Raw genomic sequence first — 22,732 nt, forward strand, 5'->3', positions numbered from 1 at the left:
AAGACTGCACCCCACAAAAAAGTCCATTTCGATCCACGTTCATTTGAAAAGCAAATTTTTAGGAAAAGCTGAAAGGAAGCCTTTCTTTCAATCAAGGGCGGGGGGGGGGGTTGTCCTCTAAGTTCAGGACACAAGGGAATACTTTCTAGTTAAGATGGAATCTAGGTCATACTTTGTGCAAAATCTTTTCCTCCCTAGCACCGCCCCCCTCCCCCCGCCAATTCCATCTCCATGGAGGATGCAGCTCACGGAGGATGCCCATCGGACGCCAGGGGCCCCGTAGCTCACAGGGGACGCCCACCGGACGCCCATCGGACCCCCGGGGCCCTGTCCCCATACTCCGCACTGTGGGGAGGTGGACAGCACCGTCTCAAAGCACAGCCAGGGCCGGGAGCTTTGTGGTGTCGCCTCTGACCGTCCAGGAGGCTGCCATGCCTCCTGCCCTCCCCGATCTGGGGTGCAGCCTGTCAGGACCGGCCGGTGCCCGGCTCTGAGGTGCCTGCAGCCCGTGGCTGTGTCTGGTAGCCAGGGCACCTGGTCCCGTGTGCCTTGATCTCGGTGACTACCCTGTCCAGGACTGAGGGGCGTGGATCGGGCACAAGGGCGACACTGACGGTCCTAAGAGCTGCCCCGATTCTGGGCCACCTTTGTCCTTGCTGCAAGGGGCGGAGTGGCCCGTCTGCGCCCCAGGACAGGAGAGGAGGCTGGGTCGGGCGTGCGGGACAAGTCCCCTGCGGGCTTCTCAGTCTCCCCGCCTCCCCGAGACCTCCAGCTGACCTGCTTGCAGCGTTGCCTCTTCTCCACCGCTGCCGGGTATGAGGGGGCTCCCAGCGTGGTCTGTTCCAGTCCACGGTGTGACAGTGCCTCACAGGGGCAAGGGCTACGTGCACTGGAGGGGCCGCGCTGTCCATCCTCCAGGGGGGCTCTCCTGACCCTGACAGGGCTGGGGGGGGAGGGGGCCGCGGGGGCCCTCCTGCCCTCTCCGGCAGTGCTGTCCGCAGATGGGCCTCCGGGGCTCTGGAAGGCCTTGTTTGCCCTGGCTGGGCTCCTGGGATGTACCCTGGGCAGGTTCAATGAGGCCGGCAGGAGGAGAATGGGAAGACGGGAAGCCTGTCCACCCTGGAGCCCAGCACGGGCTTCGGGACAGCCCTTCGGGCCCGCTAGCCAGGCACACGGAGCTTGGAAACGCCGTCTCTCGGCCAGTCCCTTAATGACCCGATGGGCACCGGGCAGGCGAAGGAGCCCCGTGGCTGTGGCTGGCCTGGTCCTGAGCTGGCGGGAGCCGCAGCCCCATGTGTGCGTGGGACACGGCCGCGCACATCTCCAGCTACCGGCCCCGGAGACACCGGTGCTGCAGGCTCCAAGAATACAGCGACTGGGGCAGCCGGGAGCCACCGCGGCGGTAATTCCAGGCTGTAACGGGGGCCCTCCGGGGTGTCTGTGGGGCTCCAGTTGTCTTCACCGTGATGGGAAGGCAATAAATACCTTGTTAATTCAGACTAATCTTTGTTAATTCTCCTCCCAAGCACTGAGAAGCTAGAGGCCCAGGACCTGCCACGCCACAGGTCAAATGCAGGGCTGGTCTGAGAACCCAAGGAGGTCGGCCCAAGTAGAAAACACTGCTTTTTGCCTTGAAAATAGTTCTCATATAAACATGTTATGCACGATAAGCTGGAGCTCATTTCTCAACAAGCCAACATTTGGAACAGTCTGGTGTTTCATTTTCACTCTCCTAAGTGTGCACGGCCCTCAGCCTCATGTTCACAGGCCCTTGGGGTCCTCCGTGATTGGGACGAGAGCAGCGGCTGCTCGGGAATCCGTGGTCTGGGGGCCACGCTGGCCGCTCCCCTCTCGGCCTGGACTCAGGAATCGCAAAGCTCCCTGCTGCCCGGGCCCTGCACCCCACAACACAGCCTCTGAGCTCGTCCTGCGGACAGATGGCACCATTGGCCCCCGGAAACGAGCCTTCTGCCTGCTGGAGGAGCCAGGAGCCGGCCAGGGACTCAGCTAGGAGCCGCACTGGGGGGGGGGGAAGGGGGACCCCCACCCCCCCGCCAACTCCACTTGCATCTGCAGGTAGAGGAGATGTCGAGCTGGCCTTTACTTTTCCAATACTTAGAGCCTCCTACATTTATTTAACAAAAGAATTATGCCTAAGACTTTAAGCACAAACTTAGGGAAACCTACAGAGAAATGATTAAACTGTGAGTGTCCGGGTATGAAAATGAATAATTATATATTAACACCTCTACCATCGAAATAATTGTCATTCTGCTCAAAGCTGAACGACTGACTTTAGAACAGGGGTTAATGGTTTCTGAACAATAGAAGAAAGACAGAAAGATACACTGGGCAAAAAACCCTGGGAGGGGAGGGGGGAGGAGGAGCGCCGGCACTCCCGACGGTGAACCCCAGGTCCTTACTGCATTACGGAGGCTAACCTCGACGAGAAAGGCACTCAGAGCCCGAGTGAGGCTGCTTCTGATTCCTCTCGGCTCTCCTGGCCTCATGAAATGCCCCCTCGCCCCGTTCCGTTCGGGAGTGCTGGCTTCTCCCCCTCCTCCCCCATTCTGCCGGAGAGTGGGGAGTGCTAGCTTCTCCCCGTCCCCCCCCCCATTCTTCCGGGCAGTGCTAGCTTCCCCCGTCCCCCCCCCCCCATTCTTCCGGGCAGTGCTAGCTTCTCCCCGTCCTCTCAGCCACCTGAGCCCTTCCACGAAGGAGTGAACTCACATGGCGGCTAGCTCACCGGTCCGCAGGGATGGCGTACCTACACTGGAGGTGTTAGGAACGCGTGCACACGCTCCCCCCACCTAAACTCGGGCGTTCCACTGGAAGCCTCTAGAAGCCTTCCCTCCTTCCTCACCGGGGAGGGGAAACCCCACCAGCCTGTGAGCAGACAGTTCATGCTGCTCTCACCAGTCTTAAAAATAAGCCTCCTCTCCAGCTGGGCAAGTGCGCGGCCCGCCCTCCCGGCCTTACACAGACACCTCACACTCAACGTCACCCGACTTAATTTCCGGGAACACTGACAAGCCGGGGGTGAGCCGGAGAGACCCCCACCCGGGCGGCGTTTCCAGCTTGTCGGGAACAGCCCTGAGGTGTGCTGAATAATTTTTCATTGATAATCATGCTGCCGTCGCCATTAGCTAACTTTTGAAGACCAACCCAACGGAAAGGAGCGGAGCCCTTAATTTCTTAATGAATTATTCTCCGGCGCGGGCCGGGGATTACGCCACAGAGCAGGCATATCATTACTGACAGAGCTGTCAGAAGGACAGGCAAAAGGAAAACTGGCAAGCTTTAATTTCTCTGCAGAGAAATGAGGGGCTCTTTGGGGATTAATCTCAGTATCAACATTGAGCCTTTGCCTCGGGGCAGCTGAGGAATTCAAAAGAAGTTGTGACTGAATTTTGAGTGATGGAATCTAGCTCAAATTGTGCAGCTGACTTTGGTTTCTCACCTATTCAAATGAGGATGAGGGTTGCGCAGGTGCGTGGGGAGGGGAGGGAGGGGAGGGGAGGGGAGGGGAGGGGAGGAGGCTTGCAGGGCAGGTAGCAGGCGCTAGCAGGCAGCAGGGGAGAAGGCGGTGGGCAGCCTGAGGGTGTGTGTGTGTGTGTGTGTGTGTGTGTGTGTGTGTGTGTGTGTGTGGCCTGTGTTGTGAGTCCTGGGCCAAAGTCCCAAAGCTCGCAGGATTGGGGTGCAGGGTCCTCCACTTCCTTGCAGACCCCACAGCCGGGGCAGTGCGGGGCAGCCGGGCAGGCCAGCGAGCGGACGGGACCCCGGGAGCACTGGGAGAGGGTGAGAGAGGAAAGGGGCGACGAGGAAAGATGGAGTAGGAAAACCCGATGCACAGGCGAGCACCCCAGCTTCCCCAGTCCCTTCCCCACCGGGGGGGTTCTGCTCCCTCGGCCACCCCGCGATGACGTGGGTCGCTGGCCTTTCCTGTCCCCTCCAATCCCCCTCCTCCAGCCTTTTCTCTGTCATGTCTGCGCATCCTGCCGTCTCTCCCGCCCCGCCGTCGGCCTCTGGTGCTAGCCTCCCCACCTCTCTCTCCTCAGCACCCACTCGAGCGCCCAGCTGCCAGCGGGGGGGGGCGACGTGTCCCCCGTGACTCCCGTGTTGAGAGATGGGACCCCTACGGTACTACAGGAAGTGGGGCTGGAGCCGGGGGTGGGGTGGGAAGTGAGGTCATCGGGCTTGCTGGCCTCCTCGAGGGAGTGTCCTCTGCCACGCTCCACCCGCCACGATGGCCTGGGCTCCCACAGGCCCAAAGCCCCAGGGATAAGCCTGCTCGGAACCCCCTGGATCCATGGTTCAAATCCTCCCTCCTCCGCCGTTACCTCAGGCATTTGGGACGGCGATAGAAGGCTGACTGGACTCGGGATCCCCTGTGGTGCTGGCCACAGTCCTCAGCTCAGGGAGTGTCGTCAGAGCTTCCCTCCCAGGTCCCCCCCCCCCCCCCGCCCCCGGTGGAGCTGCACAGGGCGGGGGTGGGGTGGGCGGGACACACGGCCTCCTCAGCCCCAGTCCAGCTCCTCCCCGTTTCACAATCCGTCGGGCTGCAGGCCCTCAGAGCACTCGGCTAGCTCCACGTGGCTCTGCCTCGACCCACCCGCCCATGGGGACCGACAGACGGCCTCGCTGGGCCAGGAGCTGGATGAAGGCCTCCGGATGGGAACTCTGAACTCTCCATCGGCGGGGGCGGCTGTCTGTGGAAGGCCTCGAGACGAGACGCGCAGCCCACGCTCGGAGTGTGGGCAAGGCCGGCCACGGCCCGGCCCGGGGCCTCCTCCACCCCCGGACCGCGTGGCGCGGGGCTGCGGAGGTCTCAGCCAGGCTGCCGTTCCCCGCTGCGGCTTCCGACGCTTGGCTTCTCCCCGCACGCGGCACCCGCAGCGCTTTCTCTTGGACCGGGGTGACCGGGCAGGGCCCCCGAGAAGCAGACGTGCCCCTCACCCTGCCTGCTACACCGGGGTGCGCTCCCCAGGGCGCCTGAGAAGATGAGCCCCCGCCCTGCCTTTGTGCTGGGGGCCTTGGCACGCAGAGGGCCTACGCCTGGCCGCCTTTGCCCCCTGGGTCTTCTGTGATCCTGTGCTGGCTTCCTTCGGCCCTCGCCTCGTGTCCTCTCCAGCTTGCTGATCAACACAAGTGGCTGTCCCACCAGGCCCCTTTCCTTTGCTCCAGGGCACTTCCGGTATGAGATGCTGTCACCGGCCCAGGAGCAGAACACCTGCTGTTCCCAGACTCCCTCAGGGCCTGCCTCCCCGCCGGCCTTCCCCCCGGGACAGAGCTGGCTTGCAGGGTCCAAAACACACAGACGCCGTGAGCGGCTTGGTCCAGCACCTGGGGTTCTCTTCTGTTTGCAGTGACCTCCCACCCACCCGGTGTTTTGGGGAGCACGGCTGGCGGAAGGCAGGCCTTGGGGAGCTGCCTCATCCGCGGACAGGGAGCCATTAAAATCGTCTTTTCTGAAAAGTCTCCTTTCAGGAATAAAACCCCACAGTGTTCGCCATCTTACTCCGACATTACAAAGGCTTTAAATATACAGAGGATTTCTGAGTGAACATTCATGTACTTCCTACTCAGATGATAGCTGTTTTCTCTCATCCTCTACCTTTCTACCCATCTTAAATTGTTACTGCGTGTTAAAATTAGCTATAGACATCAGATTCTCTTCCCCGAGCACATTAACTTATATGCCATTAAGAGTTCAATGTCAATTTAATTCTTCTTCCCTTTGAGGTAGAATTTACAGACAGTGAAATACACCACCTTCAGCACACCTCTGATGAGTTTTGACAAATACGTATACCTGCACGATCCACATGCCAGAACATTCCCTCACGCCTCTTTCCCAGCCAGTTATTGCCTGCACACCCCTACAGGCAGTCACGCTTCTCATTTCTTTACACCCCAGATCAGCTTTGCCAACGGCAGAGCTTCCGTAAATAAGCCCCAGCTTCTCTGCTCAGCACGCTGCTGAGTCTCCCCGGCACCTTCCTGCTGTCCAGCAGCGAGACCGGGAGGCAGCCCTCGTGGACATGCCGGCACGAATGCAGCCCCCCCCCCCACACGTGGGCATCTGGTGATCCCAACGGTTGGCAATCACAAAGAAAACCACGACGAACACTCTCCATGCTTCCGTGGACGTGGATGGACATGCTAGAGAACTGCCGGCGAATACTGACTTGGAGAACCTTATACCCAAGAAGCTACAGTGATTCACACCTCACCCACAGGTGGGACAGGTCCGGGTGCTCCAAACCCTTACAGACGTGGTAGCCACCTTCTCAGCCGCAGCCCTCCCGGGCCTGGGCCTGGGCCTTTCACTGTGATGCAAACGTGCATCTCTCTGAAGTCTGATCACTGTCATGTGCTCATGGGTCCATTCCTGTATATTCCCGACGGAAGACAATAATACCCTTTGCCCAGGGCTGCGCTGGGCTCTCTGATTATTGTGTAATGATGGGGCCACCGTATAGTTTTCCTGTAAGCACTTGGTGAGATGTTTTGTAAAAATCTCTCTCGCTCCGTGGCTGGTCTGTTTTCGTTATGATGACTTTTACTTGTAATTTATTGATAATTTCTTTCACAGTTTTATCTTTTAATGTTACAAGATATGTCTGCTTGAAAATACTGCTCATGTTTCCTTCAAAAAGCCTTATCATCTTTAACGCTACGTCTGTGCTCTAGGTCCAGTTATCTTACGTACATGGTGTGAGGCAGGGGTCAGAGCAAGCACTGTTTGAAGACAACTTATTTAACTACCATTCGTTGAGAAGACTTTATTTTCCTCATTGATCTACCTGACATTGCTCACAAACATACATGTGGGAAAGTAAAGATCTTGGTTTTAAGTTTGGATCCTTATTATAGAGGCTTGATGGTTATAGATTTGAAGGAAAATTTAAAATTATTTAGCACGAGTCCTATAATTTCATTCTTCTTTTTTCCAGATTGCCTTCAATTGTTCTAGGCCCTTTGAATGGCCATAAAATTTTATATTACCTGGAATTTAAGGCTTGATTGAACTGAAAGAATGAAGACTGGACTTTGAGTACAAAGTTAATGGAGAAACAATTTTTCTGCAATATCATCTCTTCCAATGACCAAGGTGTAACTATTCATTGCTCTTGGCCATGTCTTTACATTATTCAGTGGAGAGATGTTACATACCTCTAATTGATTTTAAGTATTTTATATGTGACCTGATTATAAACTATTTTATATTATTATATAAATGATAACTTATTTTTGCATATTAAAATAACTGAATCCACTCAATAGTTACTGCACTCACTTATTTTCAGGACTCCTTAAGATAATCTATATAAACAATACAATCTGAACACAAATGCAGTTTCACAGAAATCTTTCTGATATGGCGTATTTTCTTTTTCTTTCAATGTTTGCATAAGTACTCATTCTTTGTTTTACACCGTGTCTTATAGAAAATATTTAGCAGGGCCTGGATTTTTTTTTTTGTTTTTTGTTTTTGTTTTTTTTTGCCAGTCCTGGGGCTTGGACTCAGGGCCTGAGCACTGTGTCTGGCTTCTTTTTGCTCAAGGCTAACACTCTGCCACTTGAGCCACAGCACCACTTCTGGCTGTTTTCTGTATATGTGGTGCTGGGGAATCGAACCCAGGGCCTCATGTATACGAGGCAAGCTCTCTTGCCACTAGGCCATATCCCCAGCCCCTGGATTTTTTTTTTTAACCAATCTTCTCATCTATGCCTTTTTTACTTGAGTCTTAAGACTATTTGAATTTAACGTAATTATTTTTATGAGTTGATTTAAGTCTATCAAACTGTTGTTTGTCCAATCCAGTTTTCATTTCCCCTTTTTCCTACTTGTAAGATTTGTTTAAATTGGCACTCTGTTTTTGCTTCACTGGCTTAGGAGCTATACATTTCAGTTTTTTTTTTTTTTTTTTTTTTTTTTGCCAGTCCTGGGCCTTGGGACTCAGGGCCTGAGCACTGTCCCTGGCTTCTTCCCGCTCAAGGCCAGCACTCTGCCACTTGAGCCACAGCGCCGCTTCTGGCCGTTTTTCTGTATATGTGGTGCTGGGGAATCGAACCTAGGGCCTCGTGTATCCGAGGCAGGCACTCTTGCCACTAGGCTATCTCCCCAGCCCTGTTGTTTTTTTTTTAAAGAAAAAAAATCTCATGCTTTTATTTCCTGGAGTTCATTTTGATAAATATTACTTTGTGTGGTCGGATGCACTTAGGCCTTGTGACTTTCTGTTCTTCTCCTGAGAGTGTCCTCCTTTGGTCTCATTGTGTGTGAGTACCTAGAGACCTGTATCATTTATTATGTTCCAGTATTTTAGGTCTAGCTTCCTCATATGAGAGAAAACATGTGCTGTTTGTCTCTCTGAGCTTGGCTTATGTCATTTAACATGATTTGTTCTAGAGCTATCCATTTTCCTGAAAATGACATAATATTATTCTTTCTAGTGGCTGTGTAAAATTCCATTGTGTATAGGTACAGCGTTTTATGTTTTATTTTTTAGTGGTATTCTAGTATTTTAAATACGTATCTATGATTTAGCAAAGCTCATTCTACTTCTTCACAATAATGTAAGAAGCCACAATATATTGTCATTTCTCCACTCGTATCTTTTCTGGTACTGTTGTTATGAATTTTACTTCCATAACTAAAACCCCAAATATAACATAATAGAATTAGTTTCATTTGAGTAGGAAACTATTAAAGAAAGTAACAGAGACACCACTTACCTCCAGGTCTGGTTGCTTACTCCTCTTGGAGTTACCCCACCTCAGCTCCCCAGAAGATCTTTCCTGACTGGTGTTCTCAGAAGAAGAGGAGCTGGGTTGCAGAGAGAGACGTCAGAGGCCAGGCCGTGTGGAGTCACAGCAAGCCACGGGCAGAGAACTCGGAGCAAACCAGCCCCAGACATTGCAGAGCAAACCAGCCACAGACAGACATCACGGATCAAACCAGCCACAGACAGAGAACGTGGAGCAAACCAGCCACGGACAGACATAGCAGAGCAAACCAGCCACAGACAGACATCACGGATCAAACCAGCCACAGACAGAGAACGTGGAGCAAACCAGCCACGGGCAGACATCGCAGATCAAACCAGCCACAGACAGAGAACGTGGAGCAAACCAGCCACGGACAGAGAACGCGGAGCAAACCAGCCACGGACAGACATCGCAGATCAAACCAGCCACAGACAGAGAACGTGGAGCAAACCAGCCACAGACAGAGAACGTGGAGCAAACCAGCCACGAGCAGACATCGCAGATCAAACCAGCCACAGACAGAGAACGTGGAGCAAACCAGCCATGGACAGACATCGCAGATCAAACCAGCCACGGGCAGACATCGCAGATCAAACCACCCACGGGCAGACATCACAGAGCAAACCAGCCACGGACAGAGAACGCGGAGCAAACCAGCCACGGACAGAGAACGTGGCGCAAACCAGCCACGGGCAGACATCGCAGATCAAACCAGCCACGGGCAGACATCACAGAGCAAACCAGCCACGGACAGAGAACGTGGAGCAAACCAGCCACGGGCAGACATCGCAGATCAAACCAGCCACGGGCAGAGAACGCGGAGCAAACCAGCCACGGGCAGACATCGCAGAGCAAACCAGCCACGGACAGAGAACGTGGAGCAAACCAGCCACGGGCAGATATCACAGAGCAAACCAGCCACGGGCAGAGAACATGGAGCAAACCAGCCACGGGCAGAGAACATGGAGCAAACCAGCCACAGACAGACATCACAGAGCAAACCAGCCACCGGCAGACATGTGGATGTCGGATCTCCAGTTTCCGGAGCTGTGAGCGAGCAATGTCTATTGTTTCAGCCTCCTGATGTGCCACGCTTGGCGGTGTGCAGCAGCCCGGCAGGCGGGCGGGGAGGGAGAGGCCTGCTGAGGCCACTGGGTGGCTGGGCGGGGGGTGGGGGGGCGCTGACCGCAGTCGCCCACACCCAGCAGCACACAGCACAGGTGCTCCCAGGAACACGGGTGGACGCACTGGCCAGCAGCTGCTCGAGGAAGGGCACGGGGCTCACCTGGGTCCTCTGAATCCCAAGAGCCCTGTGCGGTGTCTACCCTGAGGCACGGAGGGGACGAGGTGACCGTGGACACTCGCCGGTCAGCTGCGTGGAGATCTGCCCTGGCCGGCGCGGGCAAATGGAAGGCACGCCCTCACTTGCTAGGGAGGGACCCCCCCCCACAGGGCCATTTCTGAGCCCCCCCCCCGTTTCCCCTCTCTCATCACGGGACAAGGCTCTGGGGGAAGGGGGTTGCGTGAGGGGGGCGGGCACTGCCCTGCGCCCCAAGCTGTCAGCTTCCTCGGCCGGCGCCTCACGGCCGAAAGTGCTGGCAGAGCTCGGCGGACGCAGAGCGGCCCGGCAACGGGGGTCACCGTCCGTCCGGCCCTGCCAGCCCCGCCCCCCGCGCCGGCCCCGCCCCCGCCCTCCGCGCCGGCCCCGCCCCCCGCGATGGCCCCGCCCCTGCACCAGCCCCGCCCCCGCCAGCCCCGCCCCCGCGCCGGCCCCGCCCCCGCCCTCCACGCCGGCCCCGCCCCCTGTGCCAGCCCCGCCCCCGCGCCAGCCCCGCCCCCCGCGCCGGCCCCGCCCTCCGCGCCGGCCCCGCCCTCCGCGCCAGCCCCGCCCCCGCGCCGGCCCCGCCCTCCGCGCCAGGCGTCGGCACCGAGGCCAAGTCGAAGTCCAGCGCGCCCGAGCCGAGGTCGTGCCGGGGCCAGCGTGGCCCAGACGCGGTGACCAGACGCCCGCCGCCGCCCGCCTCCGTCAGCGTCCCCGGAGCCGGGCCGGGCCGGGCCGGGCTCATCAGCCCTCCCACCCGCCGAACCGGCTTCTTAATACAAATTGGGCCATTGATAATATTTAAATACATTAGCTGGAACACAAACAATACCCCGGATGAAGTCCTGTTTTCCGGGAGGGCAAACAGCCTCTCGCCGTCCCCCGGCGAAGGCACCGTCCCCGGCCAGGTGCTCCGCGCGGCGACGCCCCGGCCGGCCGCGCACGGGGGTGAGATGCAGGCTGCAATGCACATCAAAGGTGTTAATGGTTTCAATATTTATCTGCTGCAGGGAATCACTCTAGAAAGAAGACAGAAAAAAATTCTGCTAATGGCTGTGTCTTTGCCATTAAAATGAAAAGCTTAATGCATCTTATAATCAGAGGACAATTTGCAAATCATTAAGAGAAATGTAAAATTCCATTAAAATACAAATCAAGAGACTCTCCCCGGACTAATAATCTTTTTTTGATATTATTTTGCATTTCACTATTTCTGTTCCAATACCCCAGCCCCACAAATGATCAGCTCCTGAGCATGTATTTACACAGCCTACTTCTTTAACGAGAGATGGAGAGAAGGGTAATCTGCTATTCAGAGCAGGTACTAATGAAGAATTCCATATATTCTGAAATTTAATTAAAACCCCAAAGATTTCAAATTAGATGCAATTTGAAATGCCTGGGGCAGAAATACATGCACTTTCGTAGCAAGGGTATCACACTGGAAGTTGATACCGTAATTGGTCTTGATGTATTTTTGTGTTGCCGGGCTGAAGCACAGAACTCATAACCATATAAAAATTCTCTGTAGATTACCTGCTCATTGAAAATGCCATCACTCAGGTAGTCCTCTTCTAAATTACCATGCTACTAAAATGTGCAAAGCAATGCGGAGAGTACAGTGGCACAGCTGGCCGACGCTGCCAATGAGTTATGCATGCGTCAACGCCGCCTTTTTTCTTAGTAAAATATGCTCAGTTGAATATTAAAATATAATTGGCATTCAACCTAAGTAGCTTAAACCATTTTGTTATCTTCTTTTAAACCGATTTGGCCCCTCCACAGTTATTTTCAAGGATGCGATTCACAAACTAATGATACCATCCTGTTCAGCTACATTTGTGCCGTTTGCATCTGTCATAAATAGGTAGGTTTTTCTATCGCCTTCTAGGGATGGCCTTTAATATTAGCTGCTCTTGAACATCAAAGGCCCCATTCTTGGGGAATAAAAGGAGGGGACATGCCATTTATGTTGGTTCTTGCATATTTTATTCTGACAAGAAGAGGAGAGGCAAATTTTCTGTGGAAAGTGGGCCCTGGCTGCAGTCAGCTCGTCTGTCTCCTGGGCTCAGTTGCTAGGTCTTCTTGAAGCCATGCTGGAGTAAGGAAGGGGTACAGAGCAGTGCACCCCAGGAAGGAGGGTGCCTTTTCAGAAAGCCTACAGTGTCCGTGTGTGCGTGCGCACAACAAGTTTACAGACGGGTTTCCACGAGACATGCGTCGCCGCCCCAATTAACAGCGGCGGCTAAAAAAAGGGAAAAAGTAGTTGCCATAGAAACCGAGGTAGCATGGATGCTTCCTCGGTCAAGGGCAGCGCTCACCTGAGCCTCCAGACCCTCCAGACGTCTCAGCAGCGAGGGGCGGAAAGCCCTCGGCCGGATGCAACTGCATCAAGGAGGTGGGGATATTTAGGCGAGGCGTCCTTCTCTCTCTTCTGCCCTCCGGTTTTCTTCCTAAGTTATTTGCCACATGGCATAAAAGCAGGACACAGGGCTGGGCCTGCCGGCCCTCCCTCCGCCTCCCCAGGCTCTCACACGCAGGGCGCGGGGGGCAGGCAGCGCGGCCTCCACAGGAAGACCGGATTCCCCTTCTGCCACCAGAAACACGACCTCCAGCATGGAGACGTAAACCTCCCATTCCACCTCGGCACGGACCTAGGGTTGCAGGGAAAGACCACGTGTGCAAAAGCATTTCCATGGAGTAAGAGTTTCTACACTCCTGGCTCCTATAATCGATAGCTTTCTGCCACGAATGCCATTCATTTTATATCAATATCTAACGTATTGATACCTCATAGTCCAATTTTATGCACATTTTATTAAAAGATTATTTGCTCTACACACCTAGGTAATAGAGGTAATTCCATTATTGCTGGAATAATTCCAAAGTGCACAGACATTATAAAGATGAATATTTATCAAGGCAAATGTGAATATATTATCTTATGACCAAAATGTATTAATGTAAATATTTTGTTTGGCGAGCAATACTTACCTAACGAGTACAGTGGGAATAAAGATTAAAAAAAAAAAACCAGCTGAGTGAAAAGCCTATTTAAAAAATAGAGACGAACAGACGACTCCTATGTTTCAGAGGTAAAACCATGTAAGCTCATCACTGGGGGCTGTGGTCCTTCGAATTGCTGATATAATGAAGGGTGACTTATTTTTAATAGAAACTTCCAAAGATGCGCCGTTTGAGCTAGAGCTAAGTTACACCGAGTGTGTTTTCCTGTAGGAGCCGCACTCACCGTCCACTGCAATACGGCCACACTTTGTGCTGCAAGAGGGGCCCTGGGTCCCCCCGGCCCGGCCTGCCCACCGCGGCCCGAGCAGCTGGCCCCGGGGCGTGGCTTGGCCTGGCTGCCTGGAGCCAGCCTGTGTGCCCTTCCCCAGAGATGCCGGGGCCCAGGGCTCTGATCACCTCGGATCCCAGAGGAAACTCTCGGGCCTTGGGGCTCCAGGTGCCCCTGGGAACCATGGACCCCCCCCCACCCCCGAGGGCTCTGCACAGGGCCTGCCAGCACTCGGGGGGTCTGGAGACTGTGAGTGGGTTCCAGCCACTTCCAGCTCCCACTACAACTCCCCCCACAAGCGTGAGCTCTGACTTTTACCCCGAGCCAGCCGGGGCGGGGTCACCCTGATTGCACCCGCAGTACCCGGAGCAAGCAATCTCTCCCGTCTGTGGATCCGCAGTTCCCCGCAGCTGCCCGACAGAAACAACGCATGCATTCTGGCGGAAGCTTGCAGCCACGCTGAAGGCCCCGGGGCTCTGCGGAGTGTCCTGGTCCTCCGGGTCGGCCGCTCTGCACCGCCAGGAGCCCCTTCCTGCCGCCCTTGAGCAACCTGGCCGCGGAGCTGGTGACATGTCCACGTCAGGCTCCCTCTCCCCAAGTCAGGGTCAGGTGCTGACGGCTCGCACCTGCAATCCTAGCCACTCAGGACCGAGACACAAGGACCGAGAGCCAAAGGCAGCCAGGCAGGAAGGCCCGTGAGGCTCTGATCTCCGATCAAGCACCAAAAAGACGTCAGTGGAGCTGCAGCTCAAGTGGTCAAGAACCAGCCTTGAGTCAAAAAATAAAGGGACTGTGCTCAGGCCCGGAGTTCGAGAAAAAGAATTGTCCACTGGTTCTCCTACCCTCTTTTTATGTGCAAATGTCCAGGTCAGTTAGATACAGATAGATACGACCCAGAACTGACTTAAGCTGTCAACACGCAGCAAATCACTTCTTAAATGTGCATTTACATGCCGCACACAGAAACAATGACGAAGCGTGGTGAGCTCGGTGTGTGTGTGTGTGTGTGTGTGAGAAGCACACAGCAAAGTGCTCACAACTGCTGCATCCTTCCCCCAGTACTGCGGGTAGAATGCGGGGCCCTGGGCAGGCTGGACCTGCGTCACACACGGAGCGGCGTGCAGCCCCGCTCTGCACCCATCCGGAAGCCCTCCGTTAGAGCGAGCCTTCTCCCCCGGCGCGGGAGAGGGCAGTGGCTCCCAGCCCAGCCGAGATGCTCGGACCTCGGCAAGGGTGTTAGCAGAAAGATTCTGGGCTGGGCTCCTCTCCCCGACTACCAGCGACCCCTAGACACCCAGGGCCCCGCTGGGCTGGCGAGGTGGTAGGGTGGGCACGGCCCTGTCATCCTGCTGCCCTTCAGGACCCCCGTAAGCCCGCTGGAAGATCCCCGGACACGGTGGGGAACAACTTCACCCCACAAGGGCATTTCCCTCTCAGCGGGCCCCTCTGGAAGTGAGGGCCCAGCAGAGACGCAAGCTGGGGGCCCTTCCTGGGTGCTGGGGCAGGAGCTGGGTTCCTCACTTGCAGCCTGAGGTTCAGCAACGTGGTTCGTAGTGCAGCCGCGCACCTGGCTTCCACGGCCACAAGCTAACGGCGGTGACGGAGGACTTAGCACGGTGTTAACGATTTCACTCGAGAGGGAACACTGCAGCCACTTTCGAACGCCGCCGTCGGGGCTGCCGCCCGCAGGGGTGAGGAGGGAGCTGGGGGTCACCCCTGCACGGTGCGCCCGGCACCTGCTCATCCCAGGCCTGCTACGACGGCCTGGGCTCGGCAGCCAGGGCCCGGAGAGCCCCGGGACGGGAGAGACGGCCTCGCCGCTCTGCACCGGGGTCCGGCAGCTCGGCCTTCCCCAGCTCTCTTGGAAACCCACGGATCTCCTCGCTGTGAACGCTCGGGACAAGGATCCGCGAGCCCACTGCGGGGCCCAGGTTATACACGGAAAGGAACATCTCAAACCAGGTACGGACGTCGGGAAGTCCACGCGAGACCAAAGGTGAAGTGCACTTCAGACGAAAGAAACGGCACGGCGCGCTTCAAGAACAACGGCCTCACGAAGTAACACTCGCGGGGCCGGCCTGGGCAGGCAGTCTGGCCCCCTCAACACGCTTCATCGCCAGGGCGGGTGGCTCCCATCCGCCATCCGCCATCCTAGCCGCTCAGGGGGCTGGGGGCTGAGGACCGGGCCGCAAAGCCAGATGAAGCAGGAAAGTCCGAGAGACGCCATCTCCCTCCAAGGAACTAGCACGAAGCTGGGTCAGAAGCCCGGCTCAAGTTGTGGAGCACCAGCCCTAGCAAGTAAGCGGAACAAGAAGATCTGAACTCAAACCTGGCAACAAAGGAAAGCCACAGCACCCGACCGCGCCACGTGACAACCCCAGAAAAACGATTCTGCAGAAATCAGAATAAACCAGAATAGCGAATTGAAAAGAAAAACGAAGAAGGAAAACCTCAGCTGGTTTCATTTCAGGAAATGACCTGATTACTGCGGAACACAGATAGCCTCACGGCCCGGCTCTGTGCTCCTGACACAGGGAGGACGCCTGTCCACGGTCCCCCCTCCTCCCTCCTCTGTGGGTCACCCAGGGAAGTCCCACCCACCACCCCCACCATGAAAACAGACACCTCTGGCCTCGTCACAAAGAAATGGTCAACCTACTGAACAATCTGGAGATCTTGAAGGTGGGAGAATTTCCAGAACTAGATAAAATTTCCACTATCTGGCGAATCTTCACCTGCAAAGCTCACAATTTCAGCGGGCACTGGCGGCTCTCGCCTGTCACCCCAGCCATACGGGAGGCTGAGATCTGAGGATTGAGGTTCAAAGCCACCTGGGCAGGAAAGTCTATGAGACTCTTGTCTCCAATTAACCACGTACAAAACGCTGGAAGTCAAGCTATGGCTCGAGGGGTAGAGCACTATCCTTGAGCAAGAAAGCTCGGGACAGCACCCAGACCCTGAGTTCAAGCCCCGGGACTGGCACAAAAAATGAAACAGGCAATAACAACAACAAAACCCAAGCCGGCCTTGCACGTGTAGAGGTGAGGGACCGCCCACCCCAGGGGAACTGCTGTCATGGGTGGGCCTGACCTCAGGGATCCACCAACAGGACACTGGAGCCCAAGACTGGCTCTGCCACAGGCTCAGCCTGCCCGGGGGGGGGGGGGCGTCAGGAGGTCAGGTGCCACCTCACCGGAAGCCCCAAGCGTGGACGCCGCTCACCCCGTGGCACCCGTGGGCTGAGGTGGCTGGGTGACCCGGCCTCTCCCAGTGGCTACTGACATCTTCCTGGTCACCAAGATGCCATGGCCTGTGAGCGGCCCTGGTGGGGGCTGGGACTAAGGGCTGCAGGTGTGGCTGAATCCCGGGGGGCGGTTTCTGGATGGGGGGGGCACGAGGTGGGTACCAGGGGTTCACGTCGGCCGAGGCCCTCTGGGAACACCTTGTCGCCCCCTCCCTCCTGTGTCACCCCTCTCTGACACTCAGCCGGCCCGGCCCGCCTGCCAGCCCAGGGAAGGCTCCTCCCCAGGTCTGGCCTGGCCGTCGACAGGCAGCTGTGTGGACTCCGGGGGGGGGGGGGGGAGGCCAGGCCAGTGAGCCCCACGGGGGCCAGCACCGCCGTCTGGCTCGACGGCACCCGGCAGCTCCTGGCAGCTTTGGCCTCCGTGTTTGTCACTAGGTTGTCCAACAAATGTCAGGTGGCGTGCAGGCTTTCCCAGGCTCGCCCTTCCCTCTGCTGTCCTCCGTGGTCCTGCTTCGTCAGTTTTCTGCCCTGAGACTTTCAACCTCGAGGACTGACTCGGCACACTTAAGAGAAGCCAAGCCCGCCGGGCAGCCCCCCTTCCCAGCCGCGGTGAGAGGTGCCCCGTTCTACACCCGTACCCAACTCCTTTCTCCTCCTCCCAGACTCCGCAGGAACTCACCTGTGCCGGGGGGTGGGGAAGGGGGGGCTCCACCAGCAGGGCTGTCCGCACATCCCCGCAGCCCACGGTTCCCGCTGCCGGACACGGGTGGGGTGGAGCCGCAGGACGAGGGCAGGGGCGGGGCAGGTGCGTGGCCCGGGGCGCCCAGCATCTCGTGCGTGGACAAGGCGGTCCTTCGGGTGGGCGCCATGTTCTGCGAGGGACGGTTCCTGGCTCCCCGCCGTCCCCCCCGCCCCCAGGGTCTTCGCAGGGGAAGCCCTCTGGATTCAGTTCTCAATGACGCAGGGGAGGGGGAACAGGGTGCCCCCTTCAGTACAGATGTAGTAGCTCTGATGCATTTCGTCCCCCAAATATTCCGTTTTCTCTCTTCCCTCGTCTGGCCGTGTCAGTGACCGTGGTCAGGGAGCAGCCCGGCCCCGGGACCCTCTGTCCTGTTCCCGTTCTCCAGTGGGGTGTGGATGAAAGGAAGCAGTCACTTGGATACCCTTAATTGCACACGAAGCACCATTTTGAACTTCAGAACTTCTCTAAAATCTCAGCCTAATTGTTTTCCTTAAGGATATGTATATATCTACACACAGGCATCTGAGTACTCGTTTACACTAGAATAATTACTTATAAAAATCACGATGCAGATGTGAGTTCCTAGTTTGTGTCTGGAATGATTTTAACTGTTGTAATTAGTATCCATGTGTCGAGCAGACCAAATGAAAGCGTCACACAAAGTGCCTGGAAATGTTTTTCTAAGTGCCTCATAGGCTCTGTGTTTCTACCATACTACGTGTAAGCCGTAAGTTCTGCCTTCAGCTCCCAAGAACATGTCTAACTCTGGTAAGTTTGAGGAATTACGTGTAAAGCTTATCTGGGAAGATACAGCGGAGCGGACGCCTGCCCTGTAGCTGTCACCAAGTGAGTTTATGGCGGTGTCTAATTGTCCACACACAAGTCTCATTTTCTGTGCTGTTGGCAGGCGGACCGTTTAAGTTAACAATAAGCTTATTGAAAAATTTACTGCCATTCAGATGTGTTCCTATTTAAACCTTTCAGCCAGCAGGAGTCAAGAGTCGATCTGCACACATCATTTTTACCGCCTTTGCCAAGAATTACGTGACCACGTGCCAAAACTAACACAACCACGGGGCCCGGGCGGGGTGCGCTCCGGCCGTGGGCTTGGCCGCCTGCCGCGGGCGATGGGAGGGCGGGAAGCACCGCGTCGGTGCGGCGTCCGCGGGGGCGGCGCATGCGAGCCGCGGACGGCACCCACCTTTCTGGAACACGGGGTGGTGGAGCGGAGGCAGGGGGAGTTCTTCCAAGGCCGCGGGCTTGTGGAAGTAGGCGTCCAGCCAGGCTGCGGCCCGCACCAGGGGCTCCGCGGTCCCCTCGGGCGCTGCCGGGGCCTCCGAGGAGCTGCAGAAGGAAAAACGGGGCTCAGTGAACCGCCGGGCCCAGCCTCCGCCCGGGAGGGGGGGCGGGGGGGGGAGCGCAAGCCTCCTGCTCCGTCAGCTCCTCCCTGGGTGTGGCTGTCTCCACCGCCGCGTGGCCCGGCCGAGGCTGCCCCGTGCGGCACACGGGGGGAGGCCCACACCTCGCAGGTGCGACACGTGACCACGCCACGCAGATGTGACATCCCATGCCCGCGGACAGAACGCCCCCGCCGTGCAGACGCGGGGGGCCCTGAGCCCTCCGCCGGGCCACCCCGCCTGCACCCCGGGGGCCGGCACGTCCCTCCATCTACCCACGGCAGGGAGACGTTCTGTCTGGAAACCAAGCTCCACGCAGGTCCGACGGGCGGGGCCGGCGGGCGGGGGAACCCAGGCCTGGCTGAGCCTGCGCGAGGCGGAAGGGCTGGCGAGGCGGGCTCCCCGGAGAGGACTGACCCGGGCGGCAAGGGCTACAGCAGAAGCAAAGGCACGGAGGAGATCGAGGCCTTGTGGCCCAGAGACGAGGGGCGGACGGGAGGGTCTTGGGTCCCCCGAAGGTGGGCATGGGCTGTGGGCCTCGGGAAAGAACGAGGTCACTTCGTCCTATGAGCGGAAGGGCTCAGCGGCATGACGGGGCCTGCACAGAGGACGGCAGGCCTCAGCCGCCCCGCACAGGACAGCGGTGCCGAGAGAAGGGAGGAGGACCGAGCCAGGCCCCCCCGACTCCCGGCCCCCACGGGGCGCTGTCCGCACGGAGCAGGGCCCAGGCCCCCTCGACTCCCGGCCCCCACGGGGGCGCTGTCCGCACGGAGCAGGGCCCAGGCTGCCATCGAGATCACAGCCCCGGACTCGGGCGGCCAGTGGGTCCCTTGAGTCCGGGCAGGACCGCAGGTCAGCTTGGGAAGGGGACGCGGCCGGAACCCCTGGCTGGGGCTCAGGTGCGTCCAGAGCGGTGGGTGCCCGTGCCGCTGGGAACCGCCTCCGGTGGGACCTGCGGGGAGCGGCAGAGGGAGGGGGCGGCTGCGCCCTTCCGCGCTCTCCTGTTTTTCCGTGGCGACGGCGCACGCAGCTCCAGCCACGTTCACAGCTTGCGGGCCAACGGTGATGGCTCAGGGTCCGCAGGCCGATGCACACCGGGCCAGCGTGCCGGAACCTTCTCTGCCTCCACACGGAAGGTGCAGGCTCCGCGGAAATGACTCTTGCCTTCCACCTGGGGCAGCCACGCTGATCATGCGGGGCCATGAAACGCAGCAAGGAGCCCGGGACAGACGTCCAGCTCCCCCCGCTCCCCCATCCCCCAACGCAGTGACCCTGGCCACGCTCGAGGGCGGAGGCAAGCGGCAAGCATGCGTGCACCGTGGACTGTCCCGAAGAGCGGCCCCGGCCTCCCGTGAGACCCGGCGGCGGGCGGCGGGCTCCGAGCCCCTCTGGGCACTGCCGACCTGGCTCCTGCAGCGGGGCGGCGGGGTGGAAGTCTTGCACCAAGGCCTTGTGGTGTCCCCGGGTGAAGTCCTCTCACGGGGGCCCCTTCAGCGTGTTCTGAGGGACTCAGGAGTGAGGGGCCCTCACATACTCCAAATGGGGGGCCCAGGAGGAAGCCAGAGCGCATTGTGGGAGGAGGGGCTCGGGTGCCCACCGGTGGCCGCCGGGTGCCATCCCCGCGGAGACGCCGGTGGGCTGCCCGCGGTGACCCCCCCCCGCCCCCGGCCGGCTCACGCTGGCCTTCCTTCCGTCCTGCTGAGGGTCTGAAATGTGAGCTGTTTCCTAGCATTTCTCGCTCTTAAAAGGATATGTGAAGAATTTTTATAGTAGTAAAATTCATCTTAAATTGATTTTTTATGCGTGTGCTAAAGATCTCACCTCTGATTTACTCTGTAACTCTCCTTTTAACTCTTTCTCTATCGGCATTAGATAGCTAGTCATGGGTGAAATGTAATTAAACAGCTTTGATTCCGAAGCAAGGATTTATGGGACCACATTTAAAATGAATGGCATTAAACACACACATAAAACCAGCTTTTTCTAAAGCCACGACACAAATTTCCATTTCTATAATAAAATGAAACGTGTTCCCCCGCCCCGCCCTCTCCTCTAGCCTCGCCTCCTCGTCCGTCCGGGCACGGTGGGGGCGCTGCCCCGCTCCAGGCGCGCTTACGACGGAGGAGTCTCTCCAGGCCTCCTCGCTGACAAACCCCCACGCCCCGGTCACCGCGGGCCCGGGCTTCTTCAGCTCCCGCAGCCCAGCTTTCCGAGCGCCTCGCCTGGGGACGGAACTGCCAACCCCTGCAGCCAAATCCGCCTCCGGGAAGAACTGCTGCGTGGTGCCGTCCCCCGGCACTGGCCAGAGACCTGGGCCAAGAGGCCAGCAGACAAAACCAGTGTCCCCACATCCGTACCAGGTGATGCGAGGGGACGCGCCAGTCGCCCCCCCCCCCCCCGAGATGCCTCCCACCAGGCGTGGAACAATCCCTGCCAGGCTGTGGCACGGGAGCTCTCTGGTTCTCTGTAACCGAGCATGAAAGGATGTCGGAGGCTAAAAAAGGACCTGGCCTCCTTGAGCTCCTGTCCAGGGGACAACAGGCACTGCTGGGTATCCATGCGTCTCGGTGCCTAAGGCTGGGATCTCCCTGCTCTAAAGGTTTCGGAGAGACTGGCCCAACACTGGCAATTCCGGGGTCACCTGCAAATACACGGCACAGTGTAGGGCGCTGCACAGATGTTCCTGACCCCTGCACGTGAAGTTCAATTGCACTTGTTGCCTTGGAGAAGCCCCGGCCCATCACCCTTCCAGACCTCTGAGAAGGTGTCCTGGGAGGCAGTGCTTCTGGTTGGCTTCAGTAGGACCATGATTTCCTTGAACCTCCAATAGGATAGAAACAGGTGGCTCAAAGCCTCCAACACAAACTTGCCTCTGTGCGGTCATTCCAGGGCAGCATCATCTCTCTTGGCACGAAGCTTGTATTTCTTGACACTGACCAGGCAGTATGTGTAAGAGAACAGGGGCAGAGGGCGGTGTAGCCAAGTTCAAGTGCATCGGCCCTGGTGGGCAGCGTGCAAGTTCTCTGCCTCGCTCTCCCGACTCTTTGAGTTCAGCCAGGCACGTTAACCTCTGGGTAGAGGCGGGAGACAGCAAGGGCCCCCCCACTACAGGCTTACCGCACGCCAGCCTGGCCATACCGAGTCGGCAGAGATTGACAAATGGGAATGCATCGAGCTAAAAGGCTTCTGCGCAACAAAGGAAAGAGTCATTGGGCTGAAAAGACAGCCTGCAAAACGGGAGAAGATCCTCGTGAGCTGTTTATCTGACAAGTGATTAATAAGCAGAATATACAGGAATCGCCAGAAAAACTCACCTTCCAAAGAATCAACAACCTGATTGATCAACGGGCAAATGAATCAGACAATTCTTGAAAGGCAAAGTAGAAATGGCCAATAAATCCACGAGGAAATGCTCACTACCCCTGGCTACAAAGGAAATGCAAATCAAAACAGCACTGGGATTTCATCTAATTCTCACCAGACTGGCCATCACGAAGACCACAAAAGACAAGTGCCGTCAAGGATGTGCGCGAGCAGAGGAGCCCTTGGATCCAGCACGCGGGACTGCAAACTGGTGTCCCTCAAGCAAGACTACACGAGGGCAGGTCGCCCAAGGAGTGTAAGTCAAGATACAGTAGAAGAAGCACTGCATACCCATCTCCATTGTAGCACTATGCACAAAAGCCAAGCCACAGAAACAGCCTAGATCTCTATAACCGATGAATGGATCAAGAAAATGTGACACACACACACACGCACACCCACACACACACACACAGAGCAGCATTATTCAGCCACAAAGAAGAATCCATTTATGTTGTTTGTAGGGAAATGGGTGGAAATCATATACTAAGGGCTTCACAGATACCAAGTTTAGAAGGATAAAGGCCATCTGCTTTCGCTCACACGGGGAAGCTAGGTCTAAAAGATACACATGGGTTATCAATGTATAGTCACACAC

General features: G+C 57.1%; 1 protein-coding gene across 1 annotated transcript in view; it reads right to left on the bottom strand.

The window, feature by feature from the left end:
• Mgmt (O-6-methylguanine-DNA methyltransferase) overlaps nt 1-22,732 on the bottom strand; it is a 194,521-nt gene that overhangs the window by 17,217 nt on the left and 154,572 nt on the right. The window contains exon 3 of the mRNA XM_048334725.1: nt 18,576-18,718. Within this exon, the coding sequence (XP_048190682.1) occupies nt 18,576-18,718 (143 nt within the window). The remainder of the gene's footprint in view (nt 1-18,575; nt 18,719-22,732) is intronic.

Source organism: Perognathus longimembris, chromosome 2 (genome assembly GCF_023159225.1).
Source record: "Perognathus longimembris pacificus isolate PPM17 chromosome 2, ASM2315922v1, whole genome shotgun sequence".
NCBI lineage: Eukaryota > Metazoa > Chordata > Mammalia > Rodentia > Heteromyidae > Perognathus > Perognathus longimembris.